This window comes from Berghia stephanieae, chromosome 8 (genome assembly GCF_034508935.2).
Source record: "Berghia stephanieae isolate SIO BIC M18660-M18661 chromosome 8, UCSD_Bste_1.3, whole genome shotgun sequence".
Taxonomy (NCBI): Eukaryota; Metazoa; Mollusca; class Gastropoda; order Nudibranchia; family Aeolidiidae; genus Berghia; species Berghia stephanieae.
Window position 1 is genome coordinate 331,219 of NC_088367.1, and position 26,101 is coordinate 357,319.

At 36.0% G+C, this 26,101-nt stretch overlaps 1 protein-coding gene across 1 annotated transcript; it reads right to left on the minus strand.

Annotated features, from left to right (window-relative positions):
- Window positions 1-9,521: 9,521 nt before the first annotated feature.
- LOC144977975 (tetraspanin-4-like) lies at window positions 9,522-23,456 on the minus strand. The gene is given in 7 exon segments (XM_078923382.1): window positions 9,522-9,714; window positions 11,274-11,357; window positions 13,668-13,750; window positions 13,753-13,807; window positions 14,327-14,743; window positions 15,276-15,369; window positions 23,235-23,456. Coding segments are annotated over 6 exon segments (807 nt in total). The 5' UTR covers window positions 15,345-15,369; window positions 23,235-23,456; the 3' UTR covers window positions 9,522-9,615.
- Window positions 23,457-26,101: the final 2,645 nt, after the last annotated feature.

Below are 26,101 nucleotides of genomic sequence, written 5' to 3' on the forward strand. Positions count from 1 at the left end.
AATGACATTACATCCTCTCACCATTTTCATTCTCAAAGTTTTAAAATCAAACAACAAAAAAAAACCATATAAATATATAATAAATGGACATTTTTAATTTTAAATATAAATACAACGGCTACTAAATATATCAACTGGATTTTTTTGTCATGTCATGACAAGCGAGTCACTATTTTTTCACGGCAGTCTACTTGTAAGTAGGATTCCCACTAAGTTTCTCCATCAATTAAAGTAAACTATTGGGCATGGATTTCAATTTATTCCTAAACCTGAGACCCTATTGCAGATTACAGGGAGAAATGATTGCTAATAATAAGCCAGAATGTTTCACTAATTCTTAAAATCGTTAAAAGAGTGTCAACAGCTACTGTTTAGCCGGTCAAAATGCCTTTTGTGTTGCTATAAACTTTTAAAAAAAACAAAATAAAAAATAAGTACCATTAAACTGATTTTCTAACAAGTTAGGTTTTTCTTTTCCTTTTTCTTTTTTTTTTTTTTTTAAAGACCAAAAATACAAGGGCACAAATAACACAAACTGACAACTCTATAACTCTATAAACATTAAACAACTGGTATCTTCCATTGAAACCTGCTTTTGACGTCATAATGCGTGACGACGGATAAATAACAGCACAACCATTGGAAAGACGCAATCAGGATCTTAATGAATGCTACACAACCTACGTGAATGTAAAAAGGAGTTTGTGATAAAGTGATGCATAAATCAACGTGTTTTGATTATATGCGGTTGTAAACAGAAAAGACAATTTTTAATTTTAAACTGAAAACGTTTGCTTTTTATGCCAATCCATTGTTAAATAGTCTTATGTTTTTATTTGTTTTGTTTTTTTTAAATTAAAATTTTTATCAGATTATCAAATCGGGACAGTCCCGATTTTATCACGACACTTGGCAGCTATGCAAAAGAGCAGCACTGTCTTGTTCACATCACAGCCATTCCTTTATTTGACCATTTAAAAAAAAACACACACACACACACACACACACATATAATGGCCATCTCTCACAACGCCAAATACAATATAAAAAGTAGATAATCAAATAAAATTGTGACAATAGATTCTACCCGCTCAAAACAAAAATGTTAACATTAAAATTATTTTATATTATTAAAATATTGGACAATCATGAATATAAGGGCTTGAAATTGAAACAAAATAAAAACTATAAATTAAAATCATCATAAAGAATATTGATTTTGCTATTTGCAGAATAAGGGTTTTGATCCCGAAATGTATTTTGTCCTCTTTTGAAGCCATTCTATTCATTTTGGTCAAATATACTTTTTAAAAAATTCTAGCAGTTTAATATTCCGTTTAAATCATTAAACGACAAATTTCAGAATCGTATTGCCCTTTGTAATAACGTGTAAGCATAATCAATAATGCGCGTTTGGTTAAAATAGGATCAATTAAATCGGTATAAATGCTGAATCATATACATAAAATATACCAAATATATGTAAAGGAAAGGACATTCAATTTATTGAAGTTTTTTGCTTTTATGGGTTTTACGGCATTTGCGACACATTTAGGTCATATCAGCGCCAGTAAAAAGGAAGAAAATTGGATAATAAAAACATTTTAGATGTGCAATTAAAAGAACGAGGAAAAAATAAGACAAAAGGGAATGGTACAAATAGGGAACAGATGTAGATTCCAAGAGCACACTATGTGTACTTAGTTTGAGATTACCTAAAAGTCTCACCCAAACACCAGCACAAGATCCAACAAAGAGGAACACACTCAAATGTTTACAAGTCATATGTTAAAAATAAAAAATGTTTAAATAATAGTACAGAACAGAGAGATGATTTACAAGGAAAAAAATATCATCTCTCAAAACTATAACTATACATTAAACTGTTTCCCTCCCAGCCAAGGACTCCGGCCAGGGTCTGAGTAAAAGAGAAAAACTAAGTAATCTCATTCCAAGACAAAGACAGAAAGCAGTTGGAAAACAGATAGAGGGGGATAGAAGACAAGGCAAGTACCTCACTGCCCACTATGGGAGACCGGGAACCCCAACCAGACATTCAAGATAGAGGGGGACAGAAGACAAGGCAAGTACCTCACTGCCCACTATGGGAGACCGGGAACCCCAACCAGACATTCAAGATAGAGGGGGACAGAAGACAAGGCAAGTACCTCACTACCCACTATGGGAGACCGGGAACCCCAACCAGACATTCAAGATAGAGGGGGACAGAAGACAAGGCAAGTACCTCACTGCCCACTATGGGAGACCGGGAACCCCAACCAGACATTCAAGATAGAGGGGGACAGAAGACAAGGCAAGTACCTCACTACCCACTATGGGAGACCGGGAACCCCAACCAGACATTCAAGATAGAGGGGGACAGAAGACAAGGCAAGTACCTCACTGCCCACTATGGGAGACCGGGAACCCCAACCAGACATTCAAGATAGAGGGGGACAGAAGACAAGGCAAGTACTCACTACCCACTATGGGAGACCGGAACCCCAACCAGACATTCAAGATAGAGGGGGACAGAAGACAAGGCAAGTACCTCACTGCCCACTATGGGAGACCGGGAACCCCAACCAGACATTCAGATAGAGGGGGACAGAAGACAAGGCAAGTACCTCACTGCCCACTATGGGAGACCGGGAACCCCAACCAGACATTCAAGATAGAGGGGGACAGAAGACAAGGCAAGTACCTCACTGCCCACTATGGGAGACCGGGAACCCCAACCAGACATTCAAGATAGAGGGGGACAGAAGACAAGGCAAGTACCTCACTGCCCACTATGGGAGACCGGGAACCCCAACCAGACATTCAAGATAGAGGGGGACAGAAGACAAGGCAAGTACCTCACTGCCCACTATGGGAGACCGGGAACCCCAACCAGACATTCAATTTACATTGCAATCAATAATAAATAGTTTATACAATTTCAAAAGAAAAATTAATAATAATTATAGCATTAATAATTAAAGTTCTGTATTTATAAATTGGTTGACTTATTTAATTTTTTTTTTAAAAGAAGGGAAAATGTGGAGGAGAAAGACAATATTGTTCTAATTGATTTTGATTTAGTGGAATTTTTTTCATGAGGTAATAAGACGTCGTTGATAGCTACACAATAATAATAATAATAATAATAATAATAATAATAATAATTAATAATAATAATAATAATAATAATAATAATAATAATAATAATAATAATAATAATAATAAATAATATACTAGGAAATTGCAGCTTTTGATAAATCGTAGACAATTGTCTCTTATGAAATATAACCCATCCTCACCTTACCATCGACAATATTATGGTGTACATCTATTTCTGGGGTTAACCTGATGATTTTTTTTTAATGTGAAAGCTTTCTTGTATTTTAAAGGGAGAAAAAAAAAGTGATTAAAATTCTATAATCCTAAATACACCCAGCAACGGGACAATAACAATCAAATATCAAATTTAATTAAGTACAATTCATTTCTCTATTGAGAGGAGATTGGAAAAAAAAAAACAGAAACTGATGGGGCCTGTTTTAAAAATATATAACAAAGATCTAACAACGGAAACAAACAGAACATTTGTATATATTTGTGACCCTCTGTGCAAATGGTCAACATGAGTTTTTGTATGGTGTAAAAGAGTAAATAATTTTCTACATCTTGCCGTTTATTTTGTGAATAAATGATAGAAAATGAATGAGTTATGTACATTTATAATAGATGAGTTGTAGAAAAGCAGTTTTGAGAAAAACGGCTTCAGAGTTTAGTAAGTGTCATTTCAACATTTAATTAAACTGCCCTCAAAAAAAAAAAAAAATAAATCAAATCAAAATGTTAAAGTGCAAATTTTATTATTAAATTTTGATAAAGTATGCGGAAATAAACAAACCATCATTTTATTGGGATATCCCAATTTTCGTTGGAAAGTCCCGCCCAAAACACATTTCTATCAGCCATATCAAGAAGAACTTCCAGCAATGTATGGACTATTTCTTTAATACATCGCCTCACATATCATGCCCTCTGAAAAATCAGAATTTCAAGAAAAGTATCTGTACCCAACCTAAAAGGCAAGATTTTCACCTACATTTCTTTCAACTGTCGCTTTAGAATGCTTCTAAATTGATTATATTATGTTACACGTAGACACTTTTACATTTCCATTGGACCATGTCATTTTTCTCACCAATTTTATTTTAAAATTTATGCTTAAAAATTAGAAATATGGAAGAAAAGAAATCAGAATTAGGCCTAATAGAGGCCCCAAAATAATCTGCCTTCATTAATTCAATTTAATTTTTTATTCCAATTGACTGCTTTTACACAAAGCTGAACCCTCTCCTTACCAGCCATTTTCAAGATTTTCCCCAAAACGTCACACCCAACAAACACAAAATAGATTTTTTATCACTCAGACATAATAGCAGTCAAATTTTTGCGATACATAAGTTTCTATAGCAAAACATATCCTACAACACACTGTTAATTTTCTTTAAATTTTATGATGTACAAAAGAAATTTGAATAAGAAAACGGTTGGTTGCATCATAAAGAATGTGACGATTTTCCTGTAGTTGGTAAGGAGAGGGTTAAAGGGGAATAATTCCAAACACCATGAAGTACAGACTTACCAACTTATACACTTTTAAAAATTTGTAGAACTTGAAAAATTAGTACAATTTAATTCGTTTTTATTTTTGGTTACTACACTAGATTTTGTTGTGAGAACAACATCACTCATGTGTGTGTCAATCCGTATTAATCGAAGACCATGAAGAATTATTTACACCGAGGCCAAATTGTCAAATTGTAAAGTCAATTACAATGCCTACAATTCCTTCATCCTTGAGAACTATTAAGCTTATAATTTTAAGTAAACATTGTATCATGTTTAAAATGACTCAGGGTCTCTCTTAGTCACAGCGTAATTCTTTTTTTTAAAAACAAGGATACACTAAAACTACAGGTTACATAAATAATGGCTTATATAACAAAACAAAATTGTAGTAAGATGGTTTACGAAGATTGAAATAGAAAATGTCATGTTATGAAAGATATATATGTACACATCTGACTTTTTACCGTTTGATATAATCACAGCCAGGGACGAGCGAAATCAAATTTATACTCCGACTACAAGACAAGTTAAAAAATGTATATGTATGGATTAGAATAACAGATGAGCACTGCAGGAGGTTACAGGATTGAGAGGACAAAAAATGATAGATAAAATGATTGATAGATAGATAGATAGATAGATAGATAGATAGATAGAGAGAGAGAGAGAGAGAGAGAGAGAGAGAGAGAGAGAGAGAGAGGCCATAACTATCATCTTGTTGGAACAGTTAACACCAAGGTAATGTGAAAACTTCACAGCAATAAATATTCGTAGTTTGTCCAGCTGGCTGACACAAAAGATAGCATAACGATGGAATTAAATATAATCTCACTGTAAAATAATCATAAATTTACAAACGACCATCTTTGGTTAAAGACAATGATGAATGACTTTGCACATATACATATAATCATATGGTGTTGCCCAAAGCCTAAATCACACATCTTAAATCTGGTGCATGAATTAAAGCGATCATTTTGAGCAATTACCTTTTTTCTCTTCACAAGAAAAAAGGAAATTACTAGTTGTAGAGTGGAGTAATCTTCAACCTCTCATTCTTCCATTAAATTACTAAACTTCCATAATGGCAACATTGAACCACTGCGTACGCCATTCCACACTCCATTTCCATTTTTTAAATTTTTTTTAATGAAAACTTGCTTGGATTATTACAGAAAAATGTCCATCCTTTGAGAAAGACTAAATGCCTTTCAAAAATATAAATATTAAACAACGACTATAATTACACTTGAGACATTTGATTTTGATTATCATTGACAAGTCTCTTGGTGATAACCTAGGACAATTACAAAATTCGAAATATTATTGAGATAAATATTATTCCGTGTCACCCAGTCTAAAACGAAATCATACATCATACCACAAACAGTTTTTGGGGTTATCCAACATGTTTTATACAATGACCAGATCATGGGTACAGTTTTTTGTTTTGTTTTTAAGGATTTTTGACGCTGGCGGCACCTTTAGGTCATTTCAGCACCAGTCAAAAGGAAGAAAATGAGAAAATTCTGAAATTACAAGTAAAAGTATCCAAGAGAAAATAAGACAAAGAAGTCTGGTTCAAAAAAATTAACAGATGTAGATTCCAAGAGCACACTATCAATGTACTTAGTTTGAGATCACCCAAAAGTTTCGTCCAGACATCAGTACAGGATTCCACTGAGAGGAATACACTCAAATGTCTACAGAATATGTCCAATGCAGAAAACATCACTAACAATACATAACTGAGAGATGATTTTCCATGAAAAAAAAAAGAGACACTTCCCAAAACTAATACTAAACATTTGACTGTTTCCCTCTCAGCTAAGGACACCAGCAAGGACAAGGACAAAACCAAGTAATCCCATTTCAAGAAAAAGACAGAAAACAACTCAGAAAATATATACCTATAGAGAGGGATAGAAGACACGGCAAATGACCTCCTGCCCACCACGGGAGGTCAAAAACCCCACCCAGGCAGCTGTTTGAAAATTGTTTCTATGATGTTAAGATATATACCTTGCACCCTCCTACGAGTTGCTCTTTGTCAAAGAGTTTACTTGAACCATCATTTAATACTCAGTCATTAACTTATTACATAAAACGAGATAGTTCACTGTCTTATCATAAAAAGGTTTTGTCAAAGAAGATTGCAACGAAATACAAATCTCTTCAGCACTGTTATAGAAAATTATTTCAGATCACGGCAGTGATAAAGAGCAATAACAACCAATTTGTAAAAAGTTTAATCTGGTATATTAACACTAAGTCTTATATTGGCCATATACCTTTGCAAGTCTAATGAAAAAAAATAACGCAATTTTAAAAGATGATCTTATTTTTAGAAGAATAGCAGTACTGGAGACATTATTTAAGGAAACATTAGCCATTCTAGCACCTGTGAAAAAAAAAAAGGAAGACAAGACTATTTCAAAATAAAAGCAGATCCCATTAGCAATCGGTCTGTTTGTCAAGCCTGAGACCATTCAAAATCTCCACTTAAACCTTAGTGCTTTATCCTATCCAAGAGGGTCACATTCAAATTATTTCAATATATAATAACTTTCAATACCAATAGCAGGAAAATGATTTACAAGATAACAAATCTGTTAGATTTTTTTTTTTTTAAGGCATGATTGCATCCAACGGCCTCCCTTATACCAAAGAATCCCAGCCAGGACCCTGGCAGAACAAAATATTGTCAATCCAGGACGAATTAGAAAGAAGCTACATGGAAGAGGTCAAAGGTAAAAGATGTGTAGGGATAGAAGAGATGGCAAGATTTGGATAGAAGAGATGGCAAGATTTGATCTCTCCAACCTTTCCAGGCTAAATGAGAATTTCAAGGGCTTCAGCCAACGATTAACTTCAAAGGTGGGAAGAGAAAATAATTCCCAACTCATAACTACAGATTTAATACAGTTGGGAGATTTTTTAAAATTGTATACTGAATAATGGCATAAAATGACCTCAAAGGGAAACTTTACCTCTTTAGTTTAGAACTAAAAAAAGTAAGAAAAAAGGGGTTTGCTCTAAGAAAGGTCATAAGAATAACTAAACAGTAATCAGACTGACCAATGTGTAAGACAGATGCTAACACAGTGACACTTAGTCTTCAACACACTATAATACGTGATCACACACAGTGATGATTGACGAGAACAATCAGCTCATTATATAATTCAAATAGTTTTATATCACTATAAACTCATTTAAGACTCATAAAGTAAAAAAACACCATGATTTCCATAAGATCAATTACATAAATAAACAACTTCGAAATTTAAAAATATTTAAAATTTTAAACCGCAAAATACCATTAAGAAACTTAAATTTGTTTTAACTGGTTGCACTAAAGATCTTGAATGGTTTACCAATGACTAAAGTAAGTAAATTGTATAAATTTTTTAAAATAATAAAATAAAATTTTAAAAAGTCAATTATTCAGCAAGATAACTGAACAAAGTCACAGAATTTACAACAAAATGGAGATATCTCACTCAAACGTTACAGTCAAACCTAAAATGAGAATCAAAATTTGTGTTTGATCTAAAATTATGAGTTTAACAATTGTGGACACTTCAGCATTGTAAAATGGACACCTTAATATTAAAACATTACACCAACATGATAAATAAAAATGTGTTTATTATATTTTTAAAAATATTTTGCGCAATAAAATTCCTAGTGTGAAATAAATCAGGCTGCATTATATACAAAAAATACATCTCATTTAATATTGTGTAAAAAAAAGTATAGATTAAAAGGAATACATTTAGCTGCAATGTAATATTTGGAAGTGGGACTTGCTAGGCCTGTCAGTCATTTAAAGTCATTCAAATTCATCCCTTGTATTTATACATGAATACATGAATAAAGTCCATCTATAGCTATCATAAAAAAACATGGCAGGGATAACAGCTTTGGATTGAACACTGATTCATCATCATCATCATCATCATCATCATCATTATTCTGAAGTAACACAAATATCTGTCGTAATTCAACGATTTGTGTGATAAAGAATGGCAATTTTTTAATTTTTTTTTTTAAATGGGTGGACAACATATAATGTATTATAAAATCTAGCTGGCAAAAAAACCATCAAATGTTGTGGGATGGACCTGACTCCAATGACATGCAATTTGACATCACTATAATACAATGCTAGACAAGAACATTTGATATTTCACAATATACAAGTTGAATGGAATAACCAATTGGCAGTAATCGTAATGTGACACAAATACTCAATGGCTGGTAAAATAGGAAGGATGGGATAAGAATTTATTCTTAACCAATGTCTTTGTACTTTGACCAATGTCTTTGTACTTTGTCTTCAACGACAAGCCAATTTTGCATGTCAAATCAGAACAAAAGCGCATGATTCTGGTAGCAATCTTCTCATTTATCTCTAGTAATACAGACTACAATATCACTTTCCCATTACTGATTGCCACAGAATTGTTGAATCTCTGAAATTCACTCTAAAGGAAATAAAGTGACAGTTAATATTGTACAACTTCATTAGCAGTTTTATACTCTGAAATAAAAATCTTCAAAACTGGCACTTCATAGGAGAGTTTTTCATGCAAGAAAACTTCCCAAAATTTAAAAAAAAACTCAATATATTTTCACTTCGTCTTGCTTTTTTAATCAATTCTCAGCTAAATTTCATCCACCACACAATGGCTGTGTTTCAATGTTAAACCTTATAATCTTTAAGATAAAAAATAAATATATTAAACAAAAGAGTCCAACATATTTTTGTTAATGCACCCAAAAACCTTTTTATAATGTAGGATAACTCACTGGTTGTTAAATAAAACTGACCAATATTCTGAAGACAGTTGACACAACAGTCACCTTTGGAAACAATAATTACTATAATATATCACATTTTCATTATGCCTTCACTGCTTCCCTTCCTACGAGAGTGAGATCTTGAGATTCAAATGGCGACCTTTCAGCTCAATGACTGAATGTTTAAGTACTTGGGGGAGGGGGGTAATCTCTCATCTCAAAGAGGAAATCTTTACTCCTGATGTAACAGAATTGAGCAATTGCAGCAACCATTGCTAATATCTGTAGAATAGAAAATAAAATTATTATCACAAGATGAAGATAATAGAATAATTTACCAAAATGTGCATTTTAAGTACGCCCCAAAAATTTTAAGTACGTTATGAAGTCGTAAGTCTAGATTTTGGAACTCTTTTTCATTTATTTTCTTTCTAATGTTTTACGTAAAACGTATAACCTATAAAATGGAAAGAACTTAATCCACTTAAAAATAAAATAATTCTTAATAGAACAATAACGATAATGATAATGATAAATATCATGTAATAAGCCGAGTCAGAATGGCAAAATATGAATAAATCTTATGATGCAACTACCAGTCGCAGTACAGCCAAAATAAATTGTAAGGTTCCCACACCACAGTGCAGCCAGACTGTAACAAAATTGTTAGTGCATATAAATAAGATTAGCAAAAAATTACATTTGTTCACAGTGGGGGCTTAAAATTTCTCGACCAAAAATTGTGTTTTAAGAAAGGTAGGGACGAAAGATTCTTCTTGTTCCCCTACACAACCACCATTTTTTTTTTTTACTACAGCCATAAGATATCATGTTTGAAGTCATACTTACTTATCCTCTTGGTGTTTGATCAAAACATAAGGCTGATACGGTGGTAAAACTAATAAATAGAGGTGCCTAAATGAGTCAATAAAATGGAGATAAAGATAAAGGGAGTAAATCTGACTCATGAATGAACAACACAAAACAAACGACGTTACGACCTTTGGCCTTTATCAAGTAAACACAGAATACATATATATTTATATTAGATTGTCATAATAATAAAGGCGAAAATTTTCGCCTATATTATTATGACAATCTAATATAAATATATATGTATTCTGTGTCTACTTGATAAAGGCCAAGGGTCGAAACGTCGTTTGTTTTGTGTTGTTCATTCATGAGTCAGATTTACTCCCTTTATCTATATCTCTGCTGATATGGTGGAATGCCATCTTTCTTGGCTGGGGGCCATTTTTGGCATTTATCCCCAAGACCATCTACTAGCTCTCATTTCTCTCTCGATACTCTTCATCCAGGTCTCAAACAGGCAGCCCCTTCCTTCTCGATGTTCCCTGGGAGGATCCACCTTAAGGGCTATCCTGAGATTGGCACTCGAATCCGTTCCGAGGACATGCCCAGTCCATTTCCACCTTCTCCTCTTCTTAACAGCTTCAGATACTGGGTCAATGTATATGCATTTTACCAGTTCTTTGTTTGAAATTCCATTTGGCCACAAAATCCTCGGGATCCTTCTTAGGCATTTGTTTTGGAATGCTTTTAGTTTGTTGGAGATGGTTCCTGTCAGTTTCCATGATTCAGACCCCATTGAGGAGAACCGATAGAACATTTGTTTTGAAGAGAAGAAACTTTGATTTGATTTGGTGGTGATTTCCCTTGATTTCCAGATATTTCTGAGCATTCTAAAGGCTCTTCTTGCTTTCATTGGTCATTACAGATGTAAATCAGAGACAATATGGCTTATCATAAGAAAGAGGAGCTGATACTAAATCTTAATGAAACAGATTATCAGAGAAAGACCCCCAAAAAAATCTACTTACTTGCACAGACCCCACGGTTATTCCAGTTACACCTAAAATGTACATATTCTTAGTGAACCAATAATCCAATTCCTCGAGACATCCCTGGAAAAATAACATCAGATCACATATATCAAAAAAAGTAAAACAGTTTCAATGAATAATCTTTATAATAATTTAGGCTAAAAACATTGTTTAAATCATCCAACAGCAAAAATAGAATCTCTTGGCATATTTATTGACACTGAATTTTGTACCTATATCTTCTGTGCAAAATAGATCAAAATTTCAATGCGTTAAAAAAAAAAAAAACAACCCAAAATATGAGCCTTTTTATACAGTGCAATATCCACTAAACGTGCTCAAAGCGTTTTTCAAGGTGTATACATAGTAAAACTAGAGAGAGAAAGAGAGAGCTTTTACTGCAATTTTCTTGCATAATTATCAATTTGTCTGTTACACTGAAATGCCATACCATCCTATTGTTGACATAAATTCTCAAATACAAAACTATTGTTTCTCCTAAAATAGTTAACATCAATCACAGTTAACCTTATTATCAACAACCAAGTATGTGACTAAAACAGACCCATCTGAAGACAATTCGACACGTACAAGGCAGCTGCTTGAACTCTTTATTATCAGGAAATGAGTGCGACCTTAACAAGTTGTGACAATGATAGACAATTAAATATTTTCTCATACAGTGACCATCATGCATATAATATCTATGAGAAATCCCCTTGTTTCTACCATTTAAAATAAAAATTTTTTTAAAAGAATGTGAACATTCACACAGCACATTTCCTTGGGTTTACCAAACTCAATGTGCTTCATATTATTTCACTCACTCAGCAAACCGGCCACCTGGAACTATAATATTTCAATGTCATGCATTACCAGTTGCCTATATATTAAGCATCCCTTGAGTGCCAACATTCTTATTCTTACAATATCTGTCACTGCCTATATAACCAGGAACTCATTCACATCTGAGTTAAGTGGAATATTAAGTGTATAGTGCCTTACTTACACTCGAGGACCAATTGCTGAGACCAAGTTTTATATTATCTCAGTCAACTATCTGGCCACTGACCATGCTAACATTGTTTTACTTTGGCGACAAGATTATACCATACCACTTAGTCACACATGCCAACATTTTTTAATCTCTGGGGTTTTTTTATGTTTTTAAGGGTTTTACGGCACTTGCAACACATTTAGGTCATATCAGCACCAGTAAAAAGGAAGAAAATGAGATAGTGAAAAGATTCTAGAATAACAAATAAACCACCCAAGAAAAAATAAGGAAAGGGGAATTGGTTCAAATAGGGAACAGATGTAGATTCCAAGAGCACACCATCAAAGTGCTACGTTCGAGATCACTAAATGTCTCAGCCAGACACAAACACAAGATCCCACTAAGAGGAATACAATCAAGTGTTTACAAATCATATGTTTAAAATAAAAAAATAACAGTACATAACAGAGATATGATTTACAAGGAAAAAAATATCATCTCCTAGAACTCTAATTATACATTTGACTCTCTCCGATGGATCATATGACCTTGTCGCGGTCGGAGGGCTTGCGTGTCTCGATGATCGTAAGTGAGAGGCCAGACCAAGAATGATCTACAACGGTCAGCATCGTCAACAAGGAAGGAAGAAGGGAGGAAATCAACCGTCGAGTTCAGCTTCCCTAGTCCACACCCTTGGGTGTGGGTGTTGTCCACGACGTGGGGGGGGGGGGGGGGGTGAAAAGGGACTGACTCTCTACAGGACATCCTCCCGGATTCCAACTTAGACCATCTGACCACGGGTAGATGGAGCTCGTCATCGGGGGACCGACATCCATCTAAGAGAAGGACACTCTGAGCAAAAACCCGGACAGATCGAGTTCGTTAACAGGGGACCGCAATCGATCTAGGAGAAGGACACTCTGAAGCAAAACCGCCACTGCCTTGTGGACAGACTTGGATGGTCAAAGGCTAAGGAAGCAAATCCTGAAAAACAGCACGCCGAAGACAGAGCAGCGGGGCCGGAAGGCGCAAATATCTCAGGAAACTGGAAACTGCCACTGCATGCTTAAATCCCAATATGAAACGGGAACGAAGAAGAAGAAGATACATTTGACTGTTTCCCTCCCAGCCAGGGCCAGTACAAAACCAGGTGATCTCATTCAAGACAAAGACAGAAAACAAGTTGGAAAACAGATATAGGGGGATAGAAGACACAGCAAGTACCCCCCTGCCCACTATGGGATTTAGGGAACCCCACCCAGTTAAAATCTCTAAGCAAAAGAATTCTATTTTAAACATTATTTTCATGGCGTTCATATGGTAAAAAAAAAAAAAACAAATACTAACAGCCAGATTAATTTTGTTATACAAATAGCACAGTGAATAAAACTCACCCGTGGAAACCACAAGCCTTTGTCACCCATGCCACAGTAAGGAAATTGTTGTATGCAGCATGACTCTGGTACGTGTTTATCAAGGGCCATGCACTGACATAGAACCAGTCTGTATGATTATTGGACACGCAGCATTTCAGCTGAAAAAAAACAAAGTGAAATAAAATCATTGTTCGTGAAACATTAATCAAAATGGTAAAGGTGAATCCACGCAAAACTTATGACCATTTTCTGAAAGTGAATTGAAAAAGATCTTTTGTAGTTCTGAAATTTTCAAATGTCCATTTTAGTAAATACAGTGCAGTACATATTCCTTGTCCTCTTATTCCACATTTTCACTCATTTCTTGAAAAATCTTAAACATCGGAAATTTATAAATTTCTCTATTTTCTTCGTACAGATTTCACATATTCCTTGTCTCAACTGAATTCCTCATCTTAAATATTTTATCCAAGCAAGGATGAGGACCACGTGCTGCAATGTATCTATATTTCCTTGATCAAAACAATTCACAAGTTTTATTTCAACTTTAAGTGGTAAAAAGTTTGGAGGATTGAACAATTTAAGGTAATAATGCAAAATAAATCAAAGCAAGACATGAACACATCTCATAGTTAAGGAATTTACTCTATCTACTAAATACACTGTTTTCTTCTTACCTCTTGTTGCAATGTGTCCAGAGTCTGTGACCATCCCCGTCTATCTTTATCGTACATAGACATATTTTTAGACTCATAGTCCAGCTGTACGTCGGTGCGGTAGTCATAACGGATGCCACCCGTCAGCTCTTCTCGAATCACTTCTCTTACTTTGTCCTTCATGACAAAAGCCAGTGTTCCTGTCGTGATTTCCAAAGCAAATACTAACAGGACTAGAGTGAAATACCCTATCAACAGACACTGGTTCTCCAGAAATGCCCCAAAGCACCCAAGAAACCCTATGATGAGAACGAGGACACTGGCAATGATGCACAGCGATGACGTACTCAGGTAGGAGTGTGTCGGTATGACAGATGTGCTGGTGCCTCTCGTGCTCCACAGCCAGATAGCAAGTGAAAGAACTCCACAACCCAGAAGCTGGAAATCAAGAACGTACACAAAATATTAGTAATCCATTAATATTCTTCTATGAAATAGACTGCTAATGTACTTTATTGTCAAAAACATCAAAAATAGTGAATAATTATACATCACCATCAATCCCAAATGGATTCTTTCTAAGAAAACACCATATCAATGAATCAGCTAACATTTTTATTCAGCAGGAAATAGCTTGTGAACCGAGTTTGAGTCTGTGTTATGTCCCTTTTATTTCTTTAACCATTCCTTGATGATGGTGACGGTGTTTACGATGTTACTAGTGTGCATTACATGTGTGAGTGTGTATATATGTCAATATATTATGTTATGTATGTACTCTATAATATTGTATTGTTATAAATGTGTAACCAAATGACAAATTGCCACTATTTTGAGGACAATAAATACATATTATTATTATTATTATTATTATTATATTATTATTATTATTATTATTATTATTATAGGGAAGAAGGGGGAAGAAGGGGGAAGAAGGGGGAAAGTGGGAGGAGGAACATTGCAAACTTACCCATAAAAAGACATTAAATCCAAAGAAGATGTATTTGACAACACTAAAGCTTGTCTTTTCCCTCCCCATTTCGTCCAGGTTCGGAGGGCCTTGTCTGGAATGAACAATGAAAGAAAAAGAGTTTAAATAGGAATTCACTGGTCAGTAGAAATTCGCTTTCAAATACTATTTTTTATCAGAATCATAGTAAAGCATCATCAGTGAATCAAGTCGTGTATTGTCTCTTCTTGAAACAGATCCAGTCTCTTTGCTTATGTTCATCAGCTACTACACTAACTGAGCTGTGGAAAATGAAAATGTGAAAACCCCTGTGGCCACTAAAACTAAACCACATATGAGAGCAGATATTGATTTTATATATATTTACTGTCTTTCTTTCAGAGTATACAAAAGAGCATTATTTATAGAGCGCAATATCCACTAAACGAGCTCAAAGTGCTTTACAAGGGGTCTCTGGTCAACAGCAACACATACCAGAGATGACACCTGTTGGAGAATTTTTATTTTTTTTTCCAACCGAGACAACACTGTTGATGGCCAGATGCTCATGTTACACCTGAGTGCAGTTAGAGAATGTGAGGAAAGAATCTTTTCCAAGAACTCACCAATACAGCTCTATGTGGGATTCAAACCCAGGACCTCCTGATCTGTATGTGTGTCATACCACTTGACAACATCGCCACACAAAACATTAATCATCAACATTATTTTATCTACTGTACAAAATAAAACTCCCCTCCAACTTCCTTCTTGTCCTCCCCATTTAAAAATTTTTTAAAATAAAAAAGTTGAAAAGCAACTCAAGACTCGGACTGTCTTCTTCTGATGAATAAACGAGAGTCACCAACCCTTTTTATCACTAATTAACTCACTGAACCCTAACACCGACTATATCCATAGTTTACCGGGGTTACTTTTACCCCATGCCTATTTCTTACATTTTTTTCTGAGACAAATTATAGGCGTAGTATCAAAGCTAATGTTTGTTTTTTTTGTTTTTGCATGTTAATGGTAGTTGAATGTACATGCTCATTTTTACTACATTATTCCAATTTTGAAAAGTGGCAAAAATCTCTAGGATTGAGTGAGTTAACGGATTTAATTGAGGTTCTTTTTAACTCCCCATCTTCACCCAAAATAAATATATAATCTGAATCTGAATCTGAAGGCTTGTGCGGCTTTGTGGTCTAGTGGTATGACACTTGCCTTTGGATCCGAAGGTCCTGGGCTTGAGTCGCCCCTATGAGCGATGCATAATTGAGTCCTTGGAAAAGACTCTTTACTCACATTCTCTCACATACTTAAGTGTAAAATGAGTACCTGACAGTTAACAGTGTTGTCTTGTCAAAAAAATGTAATTTCTCCAAACAGGCAAGACGTCTCAGCCTAGTGTTGCTGTAGCACTTTTGAGCACATTTAGTGGATACTGCGCTATATAAGAGCTCAAATTTCAAGGCTTTTCTTCTTAATTGAACAGTGGTTGTGGTGGTATGGTAAGGTTTACAATAAATACCTTGTGAAAGGCGAGAAGCGAGGACCGTACCCCCCCCCCCCCCCCCCCTCCCCCATACATATCTGGGAGCATTTAAAGTCAAGATAAGATAAACTATACAAGTTTCACTTTGTCAGTAGCGTTGAAAAACCGAATCATGAGAAAATTATTTCAGAGAATAAAAAAGTCTGACAATGGAGAAGCTAGTAATTCCTTATAAGTCGTTTTAATAATCTGACTTCAATCAGTGTATCAGTGTAAATTGGTACCACTGACGGCCATATTTCCAGATGTTTGTTTGTTTTTAAGTGTTTTACGGCGCTTACAACACATTTAGGTCATATCAGAGCCAGTAAAAAGGAAGATGGGATAGTTAAAAGTTCTAGAATTACAATTAAAGTACCCAAGAAAAAGGAAGATAATGATAAGGGGGGGGGGGGGGGGGGTGAGCTCAAATAAAAGGGAACAGATGACTTGAGTTGTAGATTTCAAGAGCACACAATCAATGTAGATACTTTGTTTGAGATCACCTATCCAGACGCAATTATGTGCTGATGTAATGTTGTAATGGACAATATTTTGCGTTAGTCTGAGAGTATTTCCATTATTACAAACAATGAACCCATAACTATAACTGGGTTATCAGTATCAGTCAGGCCGTCAGTATCATCAGCAAAGTAGAGTGTCGTGAATAGATTTTTACATCTCATTCACGATGAGAAAATAAAATAAATAAATAATATGCCCGAGGCGGCATGAATCTCCACCGAAGTGGGCAGTTCCCGATTTACTAAGTACACATACCTAGATTTTGATTATCCGTTAGGAACGTTGTAGATTCAAATGGTCAAAGAGAGAGAGTAAGCGGTGACTGTCGCTTATATACGGTGGCCAACAAGATATGACGTCACAATCACAAACGGAACATCATGACAACAACTCACAACAACCTCGATCGAGATACTACACACCAACACACAAACACACAACATAAAAAGGCATACTGTTCCCTACATTCCTCCCCCTTCTAAAACAAACCTCATTCTCCAGTTTGACATCCTATAACGAAAAAAAAAAGACTTCTTACCTTATGAGGCGTTGCTCCAATTGAGCCATAAAACAGGGGAAATAACAAACAATAAATCTCCCTTCCCGGGGGCTTGAAAACTTGAAATAAAAATCCACAAAACATTACTGAAAATATCCATATCAGAACATAGTACTTATGAAAGTTGGACCACAATTAATAAAAGATAACATGTTAGGAGGGATGTAATATTTTAAATTTCATTGGGAATATAAGCAATCAAAATTGTAAGACAATATCAGTGTGGTTGCTTCCTGCACTTGTAAATGGGTGGATATGTCTCATTTTTTCTTTAAAACAATGCAGCTGAAAATTGAGCTTATTTAGTATTTACATTATTGCTAACAGGATAGGGGAGCTCTTTATTAATTGATTGACAAGATGATGATGACCAGGGATAATGTCAGAAATTTTTTTTTTTTTTTTTTTTTTTTTTTTTTTTTAAAGCATAGTCGGAACCATGTCCGTTACCAATTCATGTTAATGTCTATAATACAGGTCCTGCCACAAGGTGGTATCCATCATCATTTTGAAGCTTATGCTTCTGACTCACCTGATCGAGGTAGTAAAATACCTTCTGATGTATAGCCATAATTCCCTCCCTCGCCTGACTGAGGTGAATTCTCAGGTGTTCATGTTATCAGTTCATTAGGGGTACCACTACCCTGGTTTCCTGGCCCACATGGTCATCATGGTACCCTCATGGGTTCTTTCTCACATCTTGGCTTATTCTGATTCCATCATGTTGGGTCGGGTTCTTAAGCCATGATCAGATGGGCCTCTGGGTAGCTCTCTCCCTTCCTCGCCTGTGATTCCGAGGGGTACCATCCCTGGTATCATCAGGTCTCTGGGTTCAGGGGGGCTTACACCAGGTATCATCAAGCCTGTGATTCTGAGGGGTTCCAACCCTGGTATCATCAGGTCTTGGGTTCAGGGCACTTTTTTCAGCTGTCATCAAACCTGTGATTGCTTGGGGTGTCATCAGGCTCCCTGTGCATGGTGTCTGCTCCAGGTGTCTCTAGTAGTCCCTTGTGCCCTTGAGTCATCATGATGTGAGAAGTTTCTTAGTGGGGAGGTGAAACCTCTACCCTTTGATGGGGAGGTGAGGCGTCACCTCTACCCTTCTCCTTCAGCCTTTGGTTCGAGTCCAGTATCATCAGGCTGAGCTTCCCTGGTATTTTCTTTGGAATTGAACCCCTTCATCACTGTCACTGCCATGTTGACAGTGGTGGCATCGACTCGTTGCTATTCTGCTCAGTTGATACAGACTGTGATGTTGCTCCAGACAGTCAAACATACTTTGTTGTTTCTTTCCAGGGTCTGGGGTTTTTCTTTTTGTACATAGCAACAGAAATGAGTCATGACAGAGTTGGAGGCTTCTTGATTGACCATTCTTCTTAAAGCTTGTTTCTGTTTTTTACACATAACACTGCACCGAGGATTAAATCTGCAATGATGCTGGCAGGACTGATCAGGATGGCATTCAGTTATAAAACGTTTCTAATTTTTAATTTCTGTCTTCAAGGTGCACTTTTTGCCTCTTCTAATTCCATAGTCGAATTTCATCTTTTCAACTCTGTCCTGGGAAAGCTTGGAGTGCCAGTTCCCACAGTCTGTGTAGTCCAGAACATCCTCCTTCTCGGCCTGGATGGTACTGTTGAATTGTATCAATGCTGCATGTTGCAGTTGTTGGCCGCCAAATCTATTCCTTAAAGCCCCATATGCTTCCTCAATATTTATGAAGACTGTTGATTGGTGGATACGCGATAGGTAATCCGCGGCTTTTCCCTCCAATGTTAAGTTTAAGAAATACAGTTGATCACGAAGGTGCTGGATATCATGATACTTCAAAAAATTTTGGAAACTATATACGAATGTGTCCCATCTTCCAGTTCCATCAAACGATATTGATCTTGGTAGCTGCACTCTGGATGGGGGAAGCATGTATGAGTATTCATTTGGCATCTCATAGTTGGGCTTGTTATCAGGGTTGCGGGATGCAAACGGGACGTCACGATATGGCAACTGTCTTGCTTCGTCTCTCCACTTCTGACGTTCGTTGTACATATCAATCACATTTTGGACATCACCGTACATCGGGGGCATCCTTCCTGATGGCATCGTATGCGCTGTCCTACTTTGCCTTACTGGATCTCTTCTACTCCTTTGCTCCTCTCTCATGTGCATTGGTGCTATATCTTCCTCTGAGAAGTGGAGGTAGGGATCCCTCTTGCGAATATTCACCGGGTCATAACCTTTACCTTGGAGATCCCCCTTAAAGGGATCCTGACCAAGTTTACCCCCCTGTGAAAAAGGCACCCCTTCTTGATCGGACAGCGGAAAGGTTGCTCGGCGTGACATGCTTGGTGAGTCGTGAAACTCTTCACGTGGGAAAAGTCTCATATCGCCATTTTGATTTACACCTGAAGCATCATTCGCCTTTCCTCGCGACTTATCAGTAGCAACCATTTCGGGTTGCGAAACGGCTCGTCGAGCGAGGTTTTTTTGGTTCGAACGGTTCACCCCGCAGGTCTACGTTACTGCTACTCAAGTTATCCAACGGGCATGATTTATCCGGGGTACTAGCCTGGGAAGCTGCGGCAGCTGGTTCCTCAGGATTTACCCAAGCACCGGTAGACGGAACCGCAAAATCAAAAAGATCTAACATTTTGATGTTAGCAACCTTATCTTCCAAATCGTCTCTAGTTAGAAAACCCTTCTGAGCACGCAGGTCTAACACTTTGCGAGCCAGTGACTTGCTGATCAATGAAGATCTGGCAAGATCTTTGGATGAGATTGAGTTGATCATGATTTTTGAATCCATTTTAAATGAACTGAACAATATGAATAGATTTTGTCTCAGTGAAACTGCTCACATGGATTGAAACTAGGCCATAGCCAACTTTATGACAATTTAGGGTTTTCTATTCTTGTCATATTAGATTGGGGTATGTAGACAATTTGGTGACTGGGACAGGTAATTTGTGAGCTAAATGTCCCACATATTGGACGGAAAGAGTTTCAGGGAAACGTCCAATAATTAATAGGGGTAGTTAGGAGCATGTAAGTGAAGATGAACGCTTCTGTCTGGTGAGACCCAACTAGCCGCCTGTGTAGCTTGGTCAGCTAGTTAGATTTATCACTTACAACTTAGTCTAGTTAGTCTACCTGAGTTGAGTCCAGTTACTGTTGACTTTAAAACTAGAGATAGAGGTAATTGACCAGCAATCTGGGAGCCATGCAATGCATAGGAATAGTACTCCAGATGTCAGTCCTTGAGACTCTAGTCTCATGCATAAAAGATAAGCACCCTACCCTGTATGCATGGTGGGTCTTGATTAAACTCAGTTTAGACAGATTTCGACTTCTGTTGTAATCTTCTGGTATTAACACTTACAGCTTAGAGACTAGTCTGCTAGTCTACCTGAGTTGAGTCCAGTTACTGTTGACTTTAAAACTAGAGATAGAGGTAATTGACCAGCAATCTGGGAGCCATGCAATGCATAGGAATAGTACTCCAGAAAGCAGTCATTGAGACTCTAGTCTCATGCATAAAAGATAAGCACCCTACCCTGTATGCATGGTAGGTCATGATTTAAACTCAGGAGTTTAGACATCGACTTCGCCTTCTGATGGATATGTTTTCCAGAGTATGGATGTAAAGAGTTCAGATAAACATCCTATACTTAATAGGGGTTGTTAGGAACATGTAAATGAAGATGAACGCTACTGTCTGGTGAGACAAAACTAGCAGCCTGTGTAGGTTGTTCAGCTAGTTAAGTGATTTATCACTTACAACTTAGTCTAGTTAGTCTACCTGAGTTGAGTCCAGTTACTGTTGACTTAAGAACTAGAGATAGAGCTGATTGACCAGCAATCTGGGAGCCATGCAATGCATAGGAATAGTACTCCAGATGTCAGTCCTTGAGACTCTAGTCTCATGCATAAAAGATAAGCACCCTACCCTGTATGCATGGTGGGTCTTGATTAACTCAGTTTAGACATAGACTTCGACCTCTGTTGTAATCTTCTGGTGTTATCACTTACAGCTTAGAGACTAGTTAGCTAGTCTACCTGAGTTGAGTCCAGTTACTGTTGACTTAAGAACTAGAGATAGAGGTAATTGACCAGCAATCTGGGAGCCATGCAATGCATAGGAATAGTACTCCAGATAGCAGTCATTGAGACTCTAGTCTCATGCATAAAAGATAAGCACCCTACTCTGTATGCATGGTAGGTCATGATTTATTAAACTCAGGAGTTTAGACATCGACTACGACTTCTTGTGTAAGTAAAAACACCATGACACCTATTTTATGAGTGGTTCACCAGATCAGCAGATAGTTATAAGGAATAATGCATAGTAGGTCTCATCTCCTAGTCATTTAAAGCATTTCCAAATAACAATTCAATGAAAATGGGAAAGGTACTCACCAATATTTTGTTCCTTTTTTGTAGAGTGAAAATCTCTCTAAATATTATCGTAGTTAAATCACTGAAATACTGATAATTAGTTGAGAATTGCCGACCCCTAAAACGGCGAATAGCTGCAGAAATAGCAGTTAAGACCTCTCTGGTTGGGTAGCATCCACCAACTCCCATGTAATCCAGAGGAAAAATATCGCGGCGCATCTAAACATAATCCGTTGAAATTTTAGAACAATGCTAACTAACGACGGACTTGTTTACAGAACTCTTTTTTTTATGAAACTAATTCCCGTGCTCATGCACGTGGTGTCTCCATGCACGATTTTCATGGCAGGGTTCGAAATTTTACAGTTACACTAAAACCACAGTGAAAATTGTAAAACTTTATTAGTCGCAGCGCCAATTGTCGTGAATAGATTTTTACATCTCATTCACGATGAGAAAATAAAATAAATAAATAATATGCCCGAGGCGGCATGAATCTCCACCGAAGTGGGCAGTTCCCGATTTACTAAGTACACATACCTAGCTTTTGATTATCCGTTAGGAACGTTGTAGATTCAAATGGTCAAAGAGAGAGAGTAAGCGGTGACTGTCGCTTATATACGGTGGCCAACAAGATATGACGTCACAATCACAAACGGAACATCATGACAACAACTCACAACAACCTCGATCGAGATACTACACACCAACACACAAACACACAACATAAAAAGGCATACTGTTCCCTACAAGAGCATCACACAGGTGTTAATTCGTCTAGACTAATACATGACTCGTTGATAAGATAATAAAAGAATTAAATTAAAATAAAATTATTGAAAATGCCCAAGAATACCATCTAACAAGACCACTTTCTCTTCGGTTGACAAAAAAATAAAGACAAAACCTCCAAAATCTATTTTCATTTCTGGTCTTGCCACTCTCGTATTCGTATTCTAACTCTAACCTGTATTATTATCAGTTATCAGTGACTTGATGGCGCAAATCAATAAAAATTTGTTCAGTAGACTGGAATTTGTTCATAGAATCATATGCATTCAATAATCTGGTAAACAAATTCCCAAATAACAGAGTGATTTCCAAATTAGTGTCGGATTCACAACGGTCTAAGATTTGGGTCGGCAACTTTGACATCGACTCGCCATCTTGAATAGCGAATAAGATGACTGTCACCAAAGGAAGGGACAAAACTGGAAGAAAAGTTGTCCTTCAAGTTGATGTGTCACATCATTACAGCCCTTTAACAGTGGGAGTGTGACTAAGAAGAGGCTTTCTGCGTAGCCTCTAACCTATGAATTACGAAATATATTTTCAATGATTTTGAAATTGTACCAAAAAAAATATACCTAAACAAAAATTCATATCTACTGAACTGAAATGACACTGAACAGAACATGTTTGTTTTTGTTTTGTTTTTTCAATATAGGGGGGCATTGCTGACGCAAACCAAGTTCCCCTCAGAACTTTTCACTTGAGTCTGATGGGGTAAAAGAGGACCAAACGAAAACTTACCTAAAAGACGGAGGTGGAGGAGGGCGAAGAAAATCGTGTTGGTATTCCGCCATTTTTTTTCCACCCTTCAATCCAATGAATTGGGAATGAGCGTGGGAAGAAAGACTAATTTACTCACTCTTCAGTGATACAGGTAGGTAGCCAAGAGGTACTCACACTCACACAGACACGCTTTTTTGGATGGGAAAGGTGACTGTGACAAAAACGTTTGTTCTAGACTGCGACCTAAAAATAGATCGTGGAATCTTACAATGAGAAAATCGTACTTTGCGATTTTGGTTGATGGCGAGAGAACAGGGAGAAGGGGGGGGGGGGAGAGAGAGAGAGAGAGAGAGAGAGAGAGAGAGAGAGAGGAGAATGAGGAGGAGGGGGGTGTGTGCAAGTGTATTAGGGAATTAATTATTAAAGAATAAATCATTTTCTCTCGGGGAAAACAGGGAGATATATATATATATATATATAATATATATATATATATATATATATATATATATATATATATATATATATATATATATCAGTGGCGGTTCTAGCCTATTTACAGTGGTGGGGCAAAGATGATTAGGTCATATATATATATATATATATATATATATATATATATATTATATATATATATATATATATATATATATTTTAATTTATCTTTTTATTTTTTTTTTAAAGTTATTTATTTATTTATTTATTTTTTAATTATTTTTTTTAATTATTATTTTTTTTCACCTTTAAAAAATAATATTTCAACCACAAATAATCACATTCACAATGAAATGACAATACCAGTAGATTTTAATTATTCCAAACGTAATCAAAAATGAATCACGAAAGAGAATACAACTAAAAAATAAAGCGACGAGACATAATGCGACAACGCCTTGACAATACAAGTCCATTTCGTTCACTCGAAAAATTAAAGATTTGCTTTAATCCCTCAACGGCGAGATTAATATTTCTGTTACATTACTGGTTTTCAGTAGTATGTGGTAACCTTAAAGTTTTAATCGAGAAGCAACAACAGCGATATGACTCGAGTTTCATTCAGAGCTCAAATTGCATTTCACTGCTGTCTTGATGATTAGAATGATTGTGCCGGTGGTGGTAGTGGTTGGAATAGTGGTAGCGGTGGTGGTGGTGGTGGAGGAGGATGTAATTATGGTAGTGGTTTTGGTGGTGCTGTTGGTTAGAATGATATTTGTGGAGACGATGACGGAAATTTTATGATGATGTTGATATTGTTTTTATTGCTATTGTAGTACTTGTTGTTAATATTGTTGTTGTTGTTGTTAATGATGAAGATGATGATGATGATGATGATGATGATGATGATGATGATGATGATGATGATAATGATGATGATAATGATGATTATGATGACAACGACGATGTCGTCGACAATGATGGTTACCATACGATATTACAATATTACAAAGTTTATTCAATCTTAGGCTTTCGACAATAAATCATACAATTTGATGACCACATACATGAAAGTGGAAAAAATGGTAAATGGAACCAAACAATAAACTGATACCATTAATAACCACACAAAATACAATAGTAATACCACCAATACGTACAATAATAATAATAATAATAATAATAATAATAATAATAATAATAATAATAATAATAATAATAATAATAATAATAATAATAATAATAATAATAATAATAATAATAATAATAATAATAATAATAATGATGATGATGATAATAATAATAATAACAATAATAATATTACCATCATCATTACTACCACCACCATCATTACTACTACCACCACCGCTAACACTATCACTACCACCATCACCATCATTATTACGTTTCCAATCATTTTTTCTCGTTTCTAAAAATTTGATATCTATCAAAACAGACGAAATTCCGGTCATTTTTTTAAAGGGTAGTTAAAATATCTACGATTTTATTAGCCCTGAAAACTACGATTTTTATTTTCCTATTTCAAGTAGGCAGGTCTGCTATGACAAGTATCAGTATCAGTTCCATAGTCAAAAGAAGACCAACAAAAACAAAGTTTATTTAATCTTAGGCTTTCGCCAATACTTCATACAATACAATTAAGACAAAATAATGTTACCAATTTCTCCTCATGCATTCGTTAGACTATAACAATAACGACTGTGTTATCTTTACTCCTCACCCAACCAACCCCGAGCTTCCCGCCTCTTCATCGCTAACTATCTTATGTATGTATTAGCTTCAGGACGGGCAAGTACGGAATCTGCCCACCCTTCCGTATTTCCTCTATAACTTAGAATTCAACTCTCTCCTTTCTCAGAAGAG